Source organism: Maylandia zebra, linkage group LG6, assembly GCF_041146795.1.
Source record: "Maylandia zebra isolate NMK-2024a linkage group LG6, Mzebra_GT3a, whole genome shotgun sequence".
NCBI lineage: Eukaryota > Metazoa > Chordata > Actinopteri > Cichliformes > Cichlidae > Maylandia > Maylandia zebra.
The window spans coordinates 6,993,226-7,014,009 of NC_135172.1; the positions used below are offsets into that span (position 1 = coordinate 6,993,226).

General features: G+C 39.7%; 1 protein-coding gene across 3 annotated transcripts in view; it reads right to left on the reverse strand.

Moving 5' to 3' along the window:
• The window catches only part of LOC101482796 (glycine receptor subunit beta), a 74,756-nt gene that overhangs the window by 18,170 nt on the left and 35,802 nt on the right, over positions 1 to 20,784 (reverse strand). For 2 of the 3 annotated variants that reach the window (XM_024802652.2, XM_024802651.2), the window contains exons 7-9: positions 8,589 to 8,726; positions 7,488 to 7,640; positions 5,549 to 5,697 (exon numbers count right to left, since the gene is read on the reverse strand). In XM_024802652.2, the coding sequence (XP_024658420.1) occupies positions 5,549 to 5,697; positions 7,488 to 7,640; positions 8,589 to 8,726 (440 nt within the window). Of the gene's footprint in view, positions 1 to 4,304; positions 4,642 to 5,548; positions 5,698 to 7,487; positions 7,641 to 8,588; positions 8,727 to 20,784 lie in introns of those variants that run through there. The other variant, XM_076884591.1, reaches the window with a different exon arrangement.

Sequence of the window (20,784 nt, forward strand, 5' to 3'; positions counted from 1 at the left end):
AGTGATTAACATGACGAGACCAGGGAGGCAAACTGAAAACACTCACATAAGACGCAGACCTTCACAATAAAACAGGAACACACGGGGGGAACAGGGTAAACGCCAATTAGAGAACAGAACCAAAATCGCGAAGAGAAAACACAAAACGCTGGGTCAAAAGGACCCAGGATCATGACAATTTTATATGGTACACGGCGCTCGAAAATCTGTCAAATGTTGTAGTGCAACTTTGCTAAGCTATGAATCCACACCGCTTGATGGATTGTCGGAGCATTACAGCTATCATAGGCAGGAGCCTCGCGGAGTGATGCGTACTGTGCTTCAACATAATATTACCGTATTGTGTGTGTATAACCTCTTTTTAAGTTTTGTAGATATTATAAATGGTTATGCTGAGGATATGTCGGCCAATTTCCACTGGAAATGCCTTTTGGTTAAACTGTCAGTAAGGAATTTGCATTTGCACTGTTAAATTTTTATATAACTTTAATGCACATAAAAAACAGCTGCTTGTTTAAGTGAAAATACATTGATTTTTTTTTTTTTGCACTAATAAAGTTGTGGAGATGTAAAGTGTTTTGTCTAGTGCCAATTATATCATCAGTTATATCGTTATCGCAAATTTTCAAATGTATTTCGTGATAAATATTTTTGGTCATATCACACTGCTCCACTGCTGGGATAATGAGCTGGCCAAAGGAGGAGATAGAAGCCACTGACATCAAGACAAGGAAGCTCCTTACCATGCATGGAGGGTTTCACCCCAAGTCCAGCACCCTGAGGCTGTACGCTAAGTTTAAGGAAGGAGGCCAGGGACTGGTGAGTGTCAGCACCATGGTCCAGGATGAGACAACAAACATCCACGAATACATCCAGAAGATGGCCCCAACCGACCGTGTGCTCAGTGAATACTTCAGGCTGCAGAAACCCAAGAATGAGGAGGAAGAGGAGGCACCATCATGGAAGGACAGGCCCCTGCACGGTATGTACCACTGGCAGATAGCAGAGGTGGCTGACATCCAGAAATCCTATCAGAGGCTGGACAAAGCTGGACTGAAAGACAGCACAGAGGCACTGATCATGGCAGCACAGGAACAAGCTTTGAGCACAAGATCCATAGAGGCTGGGGTCTATCACACCAGGCAAGACCCCAGGTGCAGGCTGTGTAAAGATGCCCCTGAGACAATCCAGCACATAACAGCAGGGTGCAAGATGCTAGCAGGCAGGGCATACATGGAATGCCATAACCAAGTGGCCGGCATAGTGTACAGAAACATCTGTGCCGAATATGGCCTGGAAGTCCCAAGGTCAAACTGGGAGACTGGGTGGTGGAGAATGACCGAGCTAAGATCCTGTGGGACTTCCAGATACAGACGGACAAAATGATGGTGGCTAACCAACCAGACACAGTGGTGGTAGACAAACAGAAGAAGACGGCTGTAGTGATAGATGTAGCGGCATCAAAGACAGCAACATCAGAAAGAGGGAACACGAGAAGCTTGAGGAATACCAAGGGCTCAGAGAAGAGCTCGACAAGATGTGGAGGGTGAAGGTAACGGTGGTTAATGGTGGAGTTTGAAGGATAGACCATAATTGCCTGTAGGCTGAAATGAAGGTGTGACAGTATGTTTTAACATGCATACTTATCTGCAGTGTGTGACTTTTATTCAAAATGTGAAGCACTTTGCAAGCCTATCTTTTAAAAAGTGCTATACAAATCAATTTATTAATAATGATTATTATTAATTATTATTAATATTAGTATTATCAAGGATGGGGCTCATAACAACAATGCTCAGTAGATAGGGAAGCTAGGACCACAGCACCACCTTGAACAGGATCCAGTAACCGTCACAGTGGCAGACCTTCACGTGTCATATATTCACACCTATTGGCTAAAGAAGCTAACTGCACTCCATAAGCAGCTTCCAGTACAAATGAACTAGCTGCTAATAGATAAGAAACACCCAGAATAGGACAGAAGGCCAGACAGTCCTGATCCCCAAGGATCCCCAGAAGGGAATGATAACCTGCCAAAGCACAACACGGAAGCTCCTGTCAGGCCGCATAGCAGCTAAGAGGATCAGGCACATAAGGAATTGGTAAAAAAGAATGAGTGTTAGGGTTTAAAATGATTAAACAAAGCTGGTTTTATTGTTTTTATATACACAATGCAGTGTGCTCATAAACAAGTTAGCGCTCCATGTTTGAAGGTCAAAAGCTTCATCCAGCGGCATGTCTGGACTGAAATATTGAAGAGTTGACTTAGCGCAGAGGGTTTTGCAACATGCTTACACATCACACTTGATAATGTTAGAAGGATATTCTCTGGACCGAAGGGAGTCTGAACAGAATGTCCTGAACTAGACATGTAGAATCAGTAATATTAAAATGATCAGCGCTAGGCAGGGAGGTGTTTTTGTGTCTGTCTTTGTGATTCCAGGAAAAAGGAGCAGATAGGAGGTGGGGACAAAGTGAAGACTCATAAGGAGACAACAGGACTGCCACATTGCTTCCGGAAGAAGATACCCATAATAGTACTTGTTATTGTTGTAGTATAAAACTGTACGGCCCAAACCAGGGTTATCCTGAGGGAGACAGCTGTTCACATCCATGTCCTTGTAATTTGAACAACAATGCTATAACCTATAGGCCAAATTCAAGACAACTGAACAAGTCACCATCAAGTACCAAGGAGATGCTCTGTCCCAACTGCTGTTCTTCATAGGCTTGAAACCCATCACCCATACCTTTAACAAGATTGAATATGTATACTGACAGTGGAATGGAGCAACTGTTAGCCAATTCCTCTAAATGGATGACATCAAGTTGTATGCCAGGGGTGAACGAGACATCGATTCACTCATCCACACCACGAGGATATAAAGCAACAACAGCTAAATGTCATTTGGAGAAGCAGAGAGGGAAGGTAGTCAGAACTGTGGGGATTGCACTAGCAGAAGGCAGACATTGAGGACGGCTACAAGTACTTTGGAATCCCACAGGCAAATGGAAACCATGAAGAAGCCACTAGGAAAACCGCAACCAGCAAATACCTGCAGAGAGAAGGTAGGTGCTGAGGAGTCAGCTGAATGGGGAGAAAAAGATCCAGGTAATCACCGCCTACACCCTGCCGGTTGGTATAATCAGCTGGCCAAAGGAGGTGACGCCACTGACATCAAGACAACAAAACCTTCGGCTGTAGAGGCCCGAGTGCCACAAAAAATAAAAGCAAAAAAAAAATTCAGGAAAAAACAATAAAGAACCATGAATACATCAGAAAGACAGCCACAACTGATCATGTACTTAGTGAATACCTCAGGCATCAGAAACCTGAGAAAGAAGAGGAGGCAGGGAGAAGAATTATGATGGAAGGATTGGGCCCTGCATGTACCACTAGCAGATAGAAGTGGCTGAAATCCTATCAATCGCTGGACAGAGCTGGACTGAGACACAGCACATAGGCACATTCGAAAATAAATTAAAAATTATCCTTGAAAGTTGACCTGAAACTTTCAACACATTCTTACTGTCATCCAACTGCTGTAAATCTGTGCCAAGTTTAATCTCTATTGGCTGCAATATTCCACAAAAATTAAAGGACAATTTTGCTCAATACAGTCAACGCAATATGATCACATCACATCAAAGGAATGTGATAACATTGTATTAAAAATGTATGTAATGTTCTGAAAGGCACATTCAAATAAAATGTATTATTATTATTATTATTAATCATATTATTATTAAAGATCAGCAGTTCAGCCCCTCCAAGGTTCAAGGTTACTGTATTTATACCTTTAGGTAAATTTGTTTTACAGAAAAAAAGATAGCATATGGCATCCCTTCACAAAACACACACACGTATTTAATCCTGACAGACACATATTTGGTAAATAGACAAGATGACTCAAACCAAAAACAGTTCTTATTAGGTTTAGTGAGAGCAGCAGGGACAAAGCTGTTTTTATAATGCTTTGTCCTGCATCTTGTAACTAGAAACCTCCGTCCAGAGGGAAGACACTGATATTCACCCCGTAGAGAATGGGAACCATTATAAAGAACTGATAAAGCCACCCTCTGTACCTGTTTAGAGTACAGAGAGGCAAAATCTGATTTAGTGAGTTTTTCTCTGTGACAGAGGTCTGACCAAACCATGCCACCAAACAAAGAGATAAAACAGACTCAATAGAAGAACGATAAAACCAAAGTTAAAATTGATTAAAAGACAGTCTAATAGATGGGTTATGGTCAGCAAATCCCAAAGAGGGAGGGATTTACAAGCATTCTTCCACTGAATTTCATGTCAACTATTGAAGATGATTGTTTATGTACATTTTTATTTATTAAAATAAGCCTGTTGGCAGACATGTAGAGAAGGTAACCCAGAGGAAGAGTCAACTGGCAATTTCATGTCCACAATCACAGATAAATTTTTATGTAATATTATATTGAATTTGAACAGAAATGTCCTTATGTTTGTGCAGTGGATTGCGATGAGATGTCCAAGAAGAGGAATCTGATGAGAATTTGAAGTCGAGCATAATTGTCCTTTATTTTCTGTGGGATATTGCTGCCGATAGAAATCAACCTTGACAGAGATGTAGAGTAGCTGAAGGAAGAATAACATTGCCACCCAAACTGAAAAGAAGAATAAATGAACACCCAATCAGGAAAACAATGGTGCAGGAGCTTAATTTCTCTTAATTTCCTGAAGAGAAAAAAAGTGAATGTGTTCATTTGTGTGTGTGTGTGTGTGTGTGTGTGTGTGTGTGTGTGTGTGTGTGTGTGTGTGTGTGTGTGTGTGTGTGTGTGTGTGTGTGTGTGTGCTTGCGCCTGTGTTTTCAATCAGCAACAAAGAAGAAGCGCTACTGTAAAGCTTAGTGCAGTCAGTGTAAGAAAATTGATGTCGGCTCGCTTGACTGCAGTGCTCTGTGTTAGCCACTGTTGACCATTACTAGGATTCCTTTTAAGTTCTGTCAACTTATTTCCATGGGAAACATGAATGAAAAGTTCTAGGTACTATTTTTGAATTTAAGTAATAAACATTTCATTTTTATTATAGCCTAGAGACTGGTGATCTGTCCAGGTATACCCTGTCTCTTCACCAATGGCAACTGGGATAGTCTCCAACTGCAAACGCACAAACAGATTCTGGTCGGTTTAATAGACAGTGTGTGTGCTGCAGCACCAAGCTATAAACCAGGCTATAAGCCTGGTGCTGCATCTCAAAAGACTGTGAGGGGACTTCACTCAGAGATGGAGAAATATGCAAAAACAGCAAACGGCAGCCAAAATAAACGCTTGCTTTTTGTTTAGAATTCCATCTCTGCACATCTGCATCTGGACCCTAAACTCTGACAGAAACCTCTACACTGCAAAATAGTATGCAAATATTTTGTTGAATTGCTGATGCAGTTATTGTTATCTTGTCCCAAGGCTTGTTCCCCAAGTAGGTTTTCCAACTAAGCTATGTGTACACAGATATTTTATATATAGCAAGATGTATTTTACAGTACAGTGTGAGTGGTTGTTTGCAAGAACTGACCTGGACTACAGCATATTCCACCAGGGATGAAAAACCAAAGAGCAGACAGGCAATGAGCCAAATATCAATAGCCTTTACATAGGAAACCTTTGGTAGCTCTGAAGCCAAGGACATGCTCTCACTGGATAGCGAAAGCACTGACAAAATACCTAGAAAAGCACAGACGTTAACATGTTAATTTTACCATTTTATAATAATCATTTCCAGGTAATTGAGATTTCTGATCATTTAATTCTGCTTGGATACATCAAAAAGAGGAGATTCAATTTTAAAAGTAGTGATCATTATAATACACCATATTGAATATACATATAACATCGCATTTGCTACAACTCAGTTACATCTGAATGCCTTCTTTAAGAGTTCTGTAAATTGAACATTATGATCCTTTATCAAGCACAGTATTAAATGTATGGCTGCATCATTATGTCAATCTGAGCAGAGGGAAACAGTAGTATTAAAATATGTTTTAGTGAGGTAAAGTTTTAAGAAGTGAATGATCAGTCTACAGTTACAGCTAGCACTTTTTTTTCTCATCATTCAATATTCAATCTGTCTTTGTGGGAACAGAGCAACGAGGAATCTTGACTGAAATTAGGTACTGATTCATAATGAAAATCTCATGCATGCATATAATAATGCTCTCAATAGGACTTGAAAACAAATTTGACATCAGGAAGAGGATGTTTCTCAGAAAATGGCCTGGTTAAAGCCCCTCTGAGACATGCATCTTGTTATTAAATTTGTTGATGTCATGTCTTATTAATCCAATTACAATTCTGTAAAGGCCAGCATAGTCAGATTTGCTTTATATTTGCCCGAATTACATGCTATATATGCTGAAATAACCACATGTTCATAGCAATTGATTACTGAACTAGGTTTGATAAGTATTGCTTTACAGTAGCTTTGTGAAGGTGAAATGTAAGAAACAAAATATATGGCTCTACACAGATAAATGACAAATTTATCAGTTTGTCTTCCAGTAACAGTCGTAGCCACAACAAATAAGAATATGCTCATGTACACACAAAGATGCCATACCATTTCTCTATTCTAAAATCTGGATGGCAAGCTTTATGGAACTTAATGGGGTCCATTTTATATAAAGTAACATGAGATCAGGCATTGCTGGGGAGACTGGATTCAATCAGAACCGATAAAGCTGGGGAGACAGGTGAGACAAGTTTAGAAATGATCCTTGTGCATTAAGGTTAGACATAGACATTTAATCTACATCTGCTTTTCTTTCTTTTCAGTACATGGTACAGCTTTCTCCCATGCTCCTTGTTTCTCATGAAAACACAGCAAAAGGTTGACCCTTGGAGCTACTCTCACTGGAAAGACATGAGACCTCTACACTTTATATTTTAGTCAACTGAATCAACTTTAGATTTAATCAACAATAATCTTATGACTTTTGGTTAACTAAAACTATACTAAAAGTAAAAGAATTTAGGTGACAATATTAAACGAAAATCATCTGTCAAAATTAACAAACTCTTGACAAATGCTTTTCATAAACTTAGTGTTTTCATGAATTCAGCTGCTGTTTTCAAGAAACCTATTTCAAAGCTGAGATTTTAAAGGGAAGCACAGTAATAGAACGTAATTCATTGTCCCATTAATTGCACCAGTATGTATTGACAATGAACCAGCATGGTCAATGCAAGACCTAAGTGGAAATTAACAATTATTAAGTGATTTGTATGTTTTTTTTTCCTTTGAGGTGTCCAACTGTCTTGAATAAAGAAGCAGCTGTGTTACCTGCAAACACAAATAATCAATGCCTGTATTGAAATTTAAGCATGAGGAGTCTTAGGCCAAACACTTCTCTGTATAGGGTACCCAGCACTGAAATGCAAACATTTGGTTACAGTTTACTTAAATGTAAAGTGATTCAAACAAAGAATGCAAAATGTGTTTTTGTGGTACTCACCTAGTGGCACCCTTGCAGCTGAGGCATCAGGGTTGATCCAGAATGACAACCAGGACAAAACAACAATCAACAGTGTTGGAGCGTAAACTCCCATCAAGTAAAAACCGACCTGCCGTCGCAACGTAAATATAACCTCGACACAGGTGTAGTATCCTGGAAACAGAGAATGATTAAATACTCAAACACACAGATCTTAAATAGATAAGATAAGCTGTTCATATTCAATATTTTCTGCATTACTTTGAGACAAACTATCTTATTTTCATTGTAGTTAATAATGGCAAATTATCTTTTTAGACAATCCCGACAATCAGACAACTCCTATGAGCAATCACTTGGTGACAACGCGAACAAAAAAACTCGCCTTTAACAGGAAGAAACTATTTAGGGGAGGGGAGAGTAGAAGTGACAAAAGACATACTAGAAGAGAGCGATAGAGTTTAATCACTGCTAATGAATAAAAATAATAATGGTCGATAAATGCACAGAACACGAAAATGAGGTGAGCGAAGAAGAAACAATCAATGAATCATGGGAAGCCCCAAGCAGCCTAAGCCTATTGCTGCGTAACTATGGGAGGATTCAGGCTCACCTGATCCAGAGTTGTCAAAAAGGAAAATTTTAAGCCTAATGTTGAAAGTAGAGAGGGAAGCTGGTTCTGCAGAAGAGGGGCCTGATAACTGAAGGCTCTTCCTCCCATTCTGCTTTGAGAAACTCAGGTAATTCTGCAGTCTGAGAGAAGTGGCCTACTGTGACAATATACTACTATTATTTATTTAAGATAAGATTGGACTTGATTATTTAAGACCTTATTTAAGAAGGATTTTAAATTCTATATTTAACAGGTAGCCTGAGAGTAAGCGATGGAATTAGGAGAAAATATCATCTCTCTTTCTAGTCCCTGTCAGTACTCTTGCTGCAGCATTCTAAACAAACTGAAGGCTTTACAAGAAGCTCTTAGAGTGACCTGATAATAATGGGTTACTATAGCCTAGCCTAGAAGTAATACATGCACAGACTAGTTTTTGCCTGCATAGTATAATAAAATTTCAATTTACAGAAATTGGACATAGTCTTTTAATTCAATTACAGATTACTAACCTGTTCCTTGGTAGTACTTTGTGCAGTTTCCATATTTTATATCCTCTTGCTTGATGTCAAACTGTGGGAGAGCAATCTCATCCATTTGAACTGGGTCAGACTGCCACATGAACACAAGATCACTGGTGGTGTAGCCAACTAAAACATAAAAATTAGAATCATAAATTTTACAGCATCAGCATAATAGACATAAAAAGTACACAATATAATACATAATATGAATAGTTTACATTTTGACTTCAAATTATTTTTTAATTTCTTTGTTTCAACTAATTTTGCCTTCTCCCACTGCAGTATACCATTAGATGAGTATGTTAAAATGGGGATAGCAGCCCCAAAATCTGCTGGAAGTAATTTAAAATCAAGATTCCAGAAGCTACTGGAAGAAGAACAGAGCTCTTTATATTACAGCACATGTGGTAGTTTTCATGAAATATAACATACAAAGTACTGAGCACTTGTTGGCCCCTTTGACTTCACTCTATGCTCCTAAACCATCTTGATTGGGCTTTGGTTTCTCTTCAGCACTGTAGCCAGGCTGACAAAAAATCAGAGCACTGTTGAGCCAACCATCCCTTTAACAGCTAGTAATGACTTCATGAACTTCTTCACAAATAAAATTTTAACCATTAGAGAAAAAAAAAGACTTATAATCATCTCACAGATGTAACATTATCTACAGCACCATTGATATTCATTTAGATTCTTTTTCTCTGATTGATCTTTCTGGGTTAACTTCAGTAATTCATTTCTCCAATCCATCTAATGTCTTTTAGACCCCATTCCTATAAGACTGCTCAGAGAACTCCTGCCATGAATTTAAGCTTCGATCTTAAATATAATCAATCTATCTCTAATATTCGGCTATGTACTACAGGCTTTCAAGCTGGCAGTAATTAAACTTAAAAAGCCATCTCTAGAGCCAGCAGTGTTAGCTAATTGTAGGCCAATCTCTAACCTTCCTTTCATATCAAACATCCTTGAAAGAGTAGTTGTCAAACAGCTAACAGATCATCTGCAGAGGAATGGCTTATTTGAAGGAATGGCTTCAGTCAGGTTTCAGAGCTCATCACAGCACAGAAACAGCTTTAGTGAAGGTTACAAATGATCTTCTTATGGCCTCTGACAGTGGACTCATCTCTGTGCTTGTCCTGCGAGACCTCAGTGCAGCGTTCGATGCTGTCGACCAAAATATCCTATTAGAGCGATTAGAGTACGCTGTCGGCATTACAGGTACCACACTGCAGTGGTTTGTGTCATATCTATCTAATAGACTTCATAGGTTTTCACTGCTATGCAGATAACACACAGCTTTATCCATCCATGATACAGGGACTAGAAAGAGAGAGCAGATTTCTCCAGTATTGGCTTGCCTTCATTGGCTTCCTGTTTAATCCAGAAGTTAATTCCAAATCCTGCTCCTCACACACAAGGTCTTAAATAATCAGGCCACATCTTATCTTAATGACCTTGTAGTACCATATCACCCTATTAGAGCACTTCGCTCTCGCTCTGCAGGCCTACTTGTTGTTCCTAGAGGATTTAAAAGTAGAATGGGAGGCAGAGCCTTCAGTTTTCAGGCCCCTCTTCTGTGGAACCAGCTTCTAGTTTGGATTCAGGAGACAGACACTATCTCTACTTTCAAGATTAGGCTTAAAACTTTCCTTTTTGCTAAAGCATATAGTTAGGGCTGGACCAGGTGACCCTGAATCCTCCCTTAGTTATGCTGCAATAGACTTAGGCTGCCGGGGATTCCCATGATGCATTGAGTTTTTCATTTCCAGTCACCTTTCTCACTCACTATGTGTTAACAGACCTCTCTGCACTCAATCACACTTGTTATTAATCTCTGTCTCTCTTCCACAGCATGTATTTATCCTGTTTTCCTTCTCTCACCCCAACCGGTTGCAGCAGATGGCCCCGCCCCTCCCTGAGCCTGGTTCTGCTGGAGGTTTCTTCCTGTTAAAAGGGAGTTTTTCCTTCCCAAAGTGTTTGCTCATAGGGGGTCATATGATTGTTGGGTTTTCCTCTGTATGTATTATTGTAGGGTCTACCTTACAATATAAAGCGCCTTGAGGCGACTGTTGCTGTGATTTGGCGCTATATAAATAAAATTGAATTGAATTGAAAAAGATATGACCTAAGTATTTCGCTGAGTATTTCCAATACTTGGTCAGGTAAATAAAAACATGGAAAATTTAGCAAAACGACTATCAGTTGTTATTATATACTTTTGAAAAATGCATCAAAAATGTTTCAAACTGCACTAATACCAAGAACCAACACAGTTGCCCTGAATGGGAAAAAAAATGTGTTTCTTGTTTGCGTGTTTATTTTCTTGTTGTCTTTTCCTCATTCTTAGGCTACGTTCACACTGCAGGCAAAAGCACATCGAACACGACTTTTTTGACCGCATGCGACCCATATCCGATCATGGTATGACAGTTTGAACAGCACAAATCCGATATTTTTAAATCCGACCTGGGTCACTTTCGTATGTGGTACTGAATCCGATACAAATCTGATGTTTTAGAAAGCGACTGCTGTTTGTGTCACAGTTGCCGAGGCGAGCCGTGTGGTGTTGGAGGGAAAGAGGACCCAAAATGCAGGCAGTAGATTGATGATGCTAGTGACGTTTATTTCCAAGTGACGGAGTGACAGAACAGGCAGTGAGGCATGACAATTAACTGAAGAAACCTAGACTGGAAAAACTAAATAACAAACCAGAGATCATACAAAACGGGGTGAGGGGCAGAGAGACGCAAACAAGGAACAGAACACCATGAAACACAGACAAGCTGACAACGAGCACAGACCGACACCCACTATCTATGCACACACACAAGGTAATCAGGTAATCACGCACAGGAGGAAAGAACAGCTGATCCTAATACACAAAGACGACTGGAGGATACAAGCTGAACACAATGACAACACACACAGACCTTCAAAATAAAACAGGAAATCCAGAACACAAACAGGGCACAAGGGGAGGACACAGAATACCAAAATCGGAATAACTAGAAGAGAGGAAAATAATCATATAAAACCCAAAACGCTGGGTCAACGACCCAGCACCATGGCAGTTTCATGTCGCCTTTAAATCCGTCTTTTACATCACTGACACGAGACAGACACCAATTACCAGTGCCGGAGAAGCGCCCAATAAGACATCGTGAACGCTTCCTGGCCATCCAGTGTAGATGTCTGTGAAACTGTTGGGAAGACAATGTTGGAGATATGTGAACATTTTATTTGTACTGTATAATCTGCAGATTCTGACAGAAATCTGCAACTATCCTTTGAAGCACCGCTCCTCTCTTAAACAGCAACAAGGATCATTATTAGGCCATATGTAAATAACAAAATAACTTTATAACTTAAAGCAAAATTGGAAAACATAAAATCCGAAACAGTCAAACAATACTGTTTGGTCTGGGTCTAAACAGAGCGCGTTGTGTGTGATGTCTTCTTTTGCGCATGCGGGCCGCTTTGAGGGTTCACACTAGTGTGTTTGCTGTCACATTTTATTTGTAGTGTGAACAAGCAGACAAAAAAAATTGGATTTGATCAAAAAAATCAGAATTGAGCATTAAGACCTGGAGTGTGAACGTAGCCCTAGCTGCACAGCTGTGACTTGTGACTGAACCTTTTTTATCTGATTCTGGGTCAACAAGACTGAAGATGTTTTGCTGCTCAACAGAGCTCTTGTGTGGTTGATTTAAGAATGCTGGTCCAGTCAGCCAAGTGGTATTAGTGAACTGAGAGGCTTGGACACTTGATGTCCTGCATGTGGTCTTCTGCTGGAAATGCTCTTAGAATATTCATGCTGTTTGATACGATATTTTTAAGGCTTAAATAAGACTCTGCAAGAGAGGTTTGTGTTCCCTTAATCAGGCAAATGGCTTCCTCTTTAGTTGGTTCATTTGGAAACCAGACCCTCATCCACATTCTCACATTCTCCAAAGTGTTTGGAGTCTGGCCCCTGTTGCATTGTTGTTGTTGTGTATGTGTGGCTGGCAGCCGGGACACTGCAGCCGAGAAGTGTTGTAACAGCAACTGTGAAATAATAAAAAAGTAAATGCTGAAAAGCATGCAAACATTGCTGGGTCTGTCAGGGTTATGTTCCATCTATAGCTGGACTCATCACATTTTAATGCAGCTTTGCAGGTGCGGGCAAGATGTCCAGATGATGAGCAGCATCTGAAACAATTTTGTTGCTCTTTTAAGCAGGCCTTCTAATCTTCAGTTGTTTCCAATCTAAAGCCACAGCATTTCCTCAGTGGGTGAGGCTTGTAGTGGATGGGACAATATTTATCTGGTTCATCGTTAGCTGTTACCTTCTGATCTGCATCCGACTAGACATTAGTCTTTTGCATCGACACTGGTTTCCTGAATTTTACAGGCTTTAAGAAAAGCCTCTCTAGCTTGGGAAAATAGTTGCTTTGATGTACAAAGCTGGGATCATTCCTTGTCAAGACAAGGAATGATCCCAACTGCCACCAGGCAGTTTATCTGCCACCAGGCAGATAAACTGAGTAAGGAAAGAGACGGGATGATAAGATATATGATACTCTTCCTTATACTTTGATCCTTGAGAAATCCATTTGTCCTGCAAGTTGCATGGCGGCTTCTGCACAATGGGGCTAATGCTGCAAGCAAGTCCAACTCTTAACTGGTGGTAAGGTTTAAATCCTTTATTGTGGTAAGGAAAGATGACGTTCATGATCTGTAGGTTTCTGGACAGTCATCAAATTGTGATAATTGTGACCGACCAGTTCTATATGTGCCAAAGTTTTTGCCATGTCCATCACACCTGCACTGGATGCATACTCTTCATCAGGGGACTAGCTGCATATTGGTTTTCATTTGTTCATGGTGCAGTCAAAGCACTTAACATTCACAAGAGCACTTTCTTCCTCACTGATCTTCTTCTATGATTAAAGTGCTTACGCATATTCATACTCTGATGGATGCATCAGAGAGCAGCTTTGGTTAATATCTTGCAATATTTGGCATGCAGACTTGGGGGAGCCAGGGATCGATCCACCAAACATTTGATTCCAAACCTTCCAGTAGATGACCTGCTCTGCCTCCTGAGCCACAGCAGCCTGCGGCCTTTAATGTGTCTACCTGGGCAATGCAGCTGCTGCCTACTTTTCAAAATGCAGGGCATCTAAATTAGCCTCCAATCTTGCTTTGGAAACCTTGATGGCATTTTCCCTTTCTACAAATGTTTCACAAGCTCTTGCAGCTTCTGCCAATGCTCTTGCTCATGCCGCTTCAATACCCCCAGATGATTTTGATGAGCATTTAGAACCAGAATGTTTAGAGCTGATGCCTTATCTTTAATGCTCAGTGATTTCTTCAGTGAAGGGCTTCTCCAGCATGTCTTGTCCATGTTTACTGTTCACGTCAAAAAACTGCGATGTACAGGGTGGGCCATTTATATGGATACACCGTAATAACATGGGAATGGTTGGTGATATTAAAGTCCTGTTTGTGGCACATTAGTATATGTGAGGGGGAAAACTCCTCAAGATGGGTGGTGACCATGGTGGCCATTTAGAAGTCGGCCATCTTGGATACAACTTTTGTTTTTTCAATAGGAACAGGGCCATGTGACACATCAAACTTATTGGTAATGTCACAAGAAAAACAATGGTGTGCTTGTTTTCAACGTAACTTTATTCTTTCATGAGTTATTTACAAGTTTCTCTTTGTTCACAGCCATTTACATGTCGAAGAGGTTAACACGTGAGGAGCGGATCTAAATTGTGTTGATATCTGGTGAACGCAGTAACCGGGTCATTGCAGCAGATTTCAATGCAAGACACCCTACGAGACCACCCATCTCCCATGCTACAGTTAGCAAACTGCTTGCTAAGTTTCGTGAAACTGGTTCAGTGTTGGATTTGCCAAAATGTGGACGCAAGAAAAATATCACTAATGAAGAAACATCAGTGGCTGTCTTAGCTTCATTCAGCAAGAGCCCACAGCGTAGCACTCGCCGCATGTCACTGGAGAGTGGCATTAGTCGAACATCCCTTCGGCGGATATTGGCTACTCACAAATGGCACCCTTACAAACTCCAGCTACTGCAGCATCTCAACGAGGATGACCCAGATCGGCACACAGAATTTGCAGAATGGGCAAAACAAAAATTGGAACAGGACCCTCAGATCACGCAGAAGATTTTGTTCAGTGATGAGACAAACTTTTATGTAAATGGTGAAGTTAACAAACAAAACCACCGCTATTGGTCTGATACTAACCCACATTGGATGGATCCTCCAAGACTGTTGGAACAACAAAAGTGATGGTTTGGTGTGGTATATGGGGTACAACGATAGTGGGTCCATTCTTCATCAATGGAAACCTCAAGGCCACTGGATATTTGAAATTGCTACATGATGATGTGCTTCCCTCTTTGTGCACTGAAGCTGGCACGTTCCCTGAGTTCTTCCAGCAAGATGGTGCACCACCACATTATGGGTGCAAGGTCCGAGCATTCCTAAATGAACGGTTTCCTGGAAAGTGGATTGGTCGTCGTGGGCCAGTTGAAAAGCCTCCAAGGCCTCCCGATCTGACCCCCTTAGACTTTTATCTTTGGGGTCATCTGAAGGCAATTGTCTATGGTGTGAAGATACGAGATGTGCAGCACCTGAAACTACGGATATTGGGTGCCTGTGCTGGCATTTCTCCTGCGGTGTTGCTATCAGTGTGTGAAGAGTGGGAGAAGAGGGTTGCATTGACAATCCAACACAATGGGCAGCACATTGAACACATTTTATAAGTGGTCAGAAACTTGTAAATAACTCATGAAAGAATAAAGTTACGTTGAAAACAAGCACACCATTGTTTTTCTTGTGACATTACCAATAAGTTTGATGTGTCACATGGCCCTGTTCCTATTGAAAAAACAAAAGTTGTATCCAAGATGGCCGACTTCTAAATGGCCACCATGGTCACCACCCATCTTGAGGAGTTTGCCCCCTCACATATACTAATGTGCCACAAACAGGACTTTAATATCACCAACCATTCCCATGTTATTACGGTGTATCCATATAAATGGCCCACCCTGTAGTTTATTCAGCTCCATATCCATCTTTTCACTGTACTGCTCTCCTTGTGTCTGCATGTGTGCGTGGGTCCACAATTCAGTAGCAAGCCAAAGAATACAGGAGTCAGGATGTAGCATCCCAGCTCCCGATGCTTTATTTTACATTGCACCGCCACATACCATTAAATCAGAGTGAAACTAAAACATAAAAACAAAAGAATACTATAGTAAAGGGATTAATATAATGATATAGTACAACGCCATATGCATATGTTTGACAGTGCTTTAGCTATTTAGTAGGGGTGCAACGATACACAAAAATCACGGTTCGGTTCGGTTCGATACTTTGGTGTCACAGTTTGATATTTTTTTGATACAAAAAAAAATGTTCATGCCTTTTTAATTTGTCATTTATTAAATTTTCACGGCACATTCCGCACCACATCTCTGTGCGTTCATCATTTGTTTGAAGCCAGCTCACCTCCTGCAACTACTTTTCTGAGAATACGTGCTTCTTTTGTGGTTCGGACTCCTGACATTTCTTTGGAGGTGGAGGAACATCACAGTAATTGCTTAAAGGAGCTTGCTTCTTCGACATCTTTAAGAGTTCTAAACAAATGTCTGTCCTCCTCCTGAAAATCTTATGTACGCAAACACGCGTTGCAACTTCTTATCTAGTGCGTGTTTTTTATTTTGACAGCGAATGCGCACCTGCGGACCACTTAATTGCAGCCCTTGTTATTTAGCTCGTCATATTGTAGCCACAGAAATTCTGTTGTCCATGAAACCATAAAGCTGCACTTTCTTTTTGCCTTATAGTCTGATTTGTCATAACTTTTCCGTTTTGTGGTAAGCTTTTCTTTGGCTGTCACTTCTTCACCCTGACCTGTCTTATTTGGCTCAGCAGAACTAAAATATATATCCTGCTGCTTTTACAGATGCACTCACATAAGCTCAGCGATTCTCTGCGCGATCAACCTCTCACATGTTTAAGCTTGCTGCGGGAGATTTCACTTGTCATGTTTGCATAGTAAGCTAATGATTGATGAGACGATGTCAGAGGAATTGGTGAGCAAATTATCGTCACTCACCAATCAGTGCTGTCGCTCTCTATACACAGTTCGTGCGATTGCAAAGTGAAAGCAAAAAACAAGTGCAAATTCAAACGCGATTTCAATATGTCACATATTGACAGTGGCTCACAGATGCCAATGACATAATTACCCAGCTACATTTCCAAAAGAATGCAAAAGCATTGACATATATTTTTCCTTCCTACGATAGGCCGACGGGCAGGGCAGAGATAGATTTTGGTAGCCCGACTGGAAAAATCGCTAGTCCCGGGACGTCGGGCAGGCAATTTTGCAAGCCCTGTATCTGATTGAGGAATCACTGATCTTTGGAAAAGAGAGTTTATTACAGAGAAATGGCTCTTTCCAAAATAAAAGCTATACTATACGCTTCTTCTGGGCTATATTCTCAGCAGCATATTAAACATATCAGGTCCCCATAAGGAGAATCATGTGCTAACGGCTGTCTAAATGACTCAAGTTTGTAGCATGCGTGCTTGTTGTTTTTGTCTGCTTCCACTTGTCTTTGCACTAGGATGATGTCGGCGTAAATGTGCAGTCATATTCGTTGTGTTCCCACTAGTGCTGTCAGCGTAAATCTTGTTGAAATGACGTTAACGCCACAACACGGCAAATCTCCATTAACGAGCTACCGCGGATCGCCCGTGCATGGGGCTGGACGGCCAACACGTTAATGAGCTAACTGCACTAACGCACTAGTTCCCACCCATGTAATTGAGCATTGCGTGGTACATCCAACATACTGTTTTACTTTAGTCCATGACACGCTTACCTTCAGGGTCATACGTCACATGAAAACCAAAATAGTTCCAAACGCCAGATCTGAATGAGGGTGGGGGAGGTTCAATTTGCCATGTTGCAAGGAGAGCTTAACTTCTGTCTCGCTAGCTTGCCCTGCGCTCAGTGAATCTGCGTTCGACTACTCTGCCTAGGCTGCACTGTCGAGCGCAGATCCACTGAGCGCTCAACACAGACAGCATCGTCAGAAGGAAAGTTGATAAAATAAATAAAAAAATTTGTAATGTTCGATACATATGCGTACCGAACCGAAAGCACTGTATCGAACGGTTCAATATCGATACGATTATCGTTGCACCCCTACTATTTAGCGTTAGCTGGTTAACAAGGAATGTTCCAGATTTATAACCATGTTCAAAGTTCCCCAATCACAGCCTTTGCATCAGAAATTTTGTTCTCTCATTAATTATTTCATTTAATTGTAGTTTTAATTTTAAAATATTGCAAACTTTCCAGGTCTTCTTCACATTCCTACGGAGTGCTGAAGTTTTGAAATGTATCATTAATTCTTATTTTTAATACCTTTTAAGTTGTCAAAGAGTAAATTGGCAGAGAGTTAGTAATTAAAATGCAATTTAGTAGCACGCTGTGTTCAACGCTGCTGATATATTTTTCGTCTCATCTCTACAGCATAGCTCTACTCACTTACCTTCCACTCCTCACCCCAATAAGTGAACAAAGCTGACCAAGTCCGTCAGAAGCAGCTATACCTATGGCTGCATCGGAGCTCTACACTGTAAAAACTGTGATTTGGGTTAATTAGTATCTAATAGGAAAGTAATAGTAACTATTAATCAGTAAAAACATGTATGTGTTGTTTTAATTAAATCTAAGAAAAATTAAAAATTTTTGAGATGTTCAGTTATTTAAATTTAGACAATTTTGTTTGGGGTAAATTAAGCAATAGTTTGTTGAGCAGATTTAACAAAAATGTATGAGTACCGTGAAAAATGAAGAAATCTAATAGATTTAACTAATGAAAGCATTTTCATTTCAATCATTCTACACTTCTGCCTGTAGTCTGTTGTGCCACATGCAGGACACACACGCTTCAGCAGTGGATGATCTCCATTTTGTCCGAGGTAAGATTATCTGAATTTGTACGAATATACGACACGTTTTAAACAATAACGTATAGCAGTTTTGAGTAAAAGTTCTAAACAGTATGATACGTCAAAATTAGATTAATAATGACCACTGTAATGACAGTATTGTATTTTTACACAAAATGGCACGAAGTGGACTGCTAGCATAAGGTCACTTTCCAAGCTTTCGCAGCTGTGTTACTTAAGAGCTTTGACTAACCACGTTTTACCATATTAAAAAAATATATCAATTATGTATTTCGATGGGCTGTAACCTCCCTCATTTACTTTTAAAATTTTATGAAAAAGGTTTGCACTCAGCAGTGAGTGATGTAATTAAAATCATTTGTGCGGGATTTTGTCAGTCACGGTTTTTCAAAGCTTTTGTCTCCACGCAGTGTTTTTCAGTTGCGGTAATTAAGCTAAAGTGGCTCAGTCCAGCAAAATAACTGGTTTTCATTTTCATGCTGTCGGAGCCCTGTGAATTTAGTGCAGGCACAGCTCACATAGAGGGATAATGCAAGTTTCCAGTTAAACTTGGTCAGTGTATCAGTGAGACCCATGCTCAGTCACAATGTAACGATCTTCAAGACAAAGGTACATTCAGGAAATAATATAGTAATACGTGTTTAATCTGACATAAGTCTTTCATAATTTCTATGTTTAACACCCAATGGTGTTTGGATACAGAGATGACCTTGTGTAGATTAAAAGGACATCTTTTCAAATATGGGAAGATATATACGTATATAAATACACAAATAGTGTTATTTCATGTCATGATCTGTCACCAAATCGGTACAGAAAATAGAGTCTATTCCCTTTTTAATCTAATAAAGAGTTTCATTGTTTTATATGTGAATCTCACCTTTAAAATTTTTAGTATTAATTCAAATTTGTCTTTAACAATTTGTGTGTGTAAAATTTTTACTTTGGAGAGTGCGATTGTTATTAATGTTGTGTTCTTTTCAGTTGTTGGAAGATCCCTCAACTTAAATTCAGCTGATCAGTATGTAGACTATGCATTTTGAATAGGTTTTGATGGATGATTGTATTGAATTAAACTACTAGTTTTGAAATTGAAGCAGCAGAAAATGACAAAGTTGACCCTACTAAATCTAACTTAACTCTGCCCATTTACATTTTATTCTAGGTTGAACGAGATAAAGCTCCATGTAATCACTGATGACCAAACGGAGAAGTTGGTTCTTCCATCAGGGATCCCACCAACAGTAGAGGAGCTGCAAGGTGTTGTGAAGGATACCTTTGGGATTTCAAACAACTTAAGTCTTCAGTATTTTAAACCAAAATTTCAGGACTACTTCACTATTCGCAGAAGTGACCAGATAAAAGACAAAGACACTGTGAAGGTTGTTGGCATCACCCTGGTCATCCTGCCAGTTTTCGGCAGCCCCTCTGATCAACTGACTATGACTCATCATCCAATCCAGTTGTATCCAATGCAGACTCTGCTGCAACCACATCTTCTCAGGACACCATTATTCTCAAAAGGCAGAAGTTCACAGAACGTTGTGAGCCCTGGCCAAAGCTGTTCCCCATTCCACAGTCTGCACATGAAACTGAAATGTAACTGGAAAGAGCCACCGAGGAGTATAAAAAGAATGGAAATCTTCTGCCCACCTCCAAAGTAAAGACTGACATTCTCGAGAAGTTGGCTGAAACTGTATTTTCAATTATGGCCTATTCTTCCTATTATTTTGGGGCAAGCACTAGTGAAGAATTTCAGTGCATACAATCTAAATTAATCAGAAAAATATTATATTATAAATTTTATATATGTTTTAAATTCCACAATAAAAACAATTACTGTTTGAATGTTGTCTTTGCGAAATTGATTCATTTTACTCAGAAAAGAAGTTAAATTAATTTGATTTTCTCTTACTATTCAGTCATTAATTATAATGTTTAATTGGAAAATTAGTGAATCCAATTAGAGTTTTAATTAAAAACAAAAAGTTTTAATTTTTTTGTAATGGATATTTTAGTCATTTTTACTAAACCTTTGCCAGATCGTTAGTAAATTCAAAGTAATTTTTCTCAGAGATTCATTTCAAATGAACTAATTTTTTGTTACAATTAGGCAATTTTAACCTTCAATTTGAGATTTTGTCCCTAAATTCAACACATATTTAAAA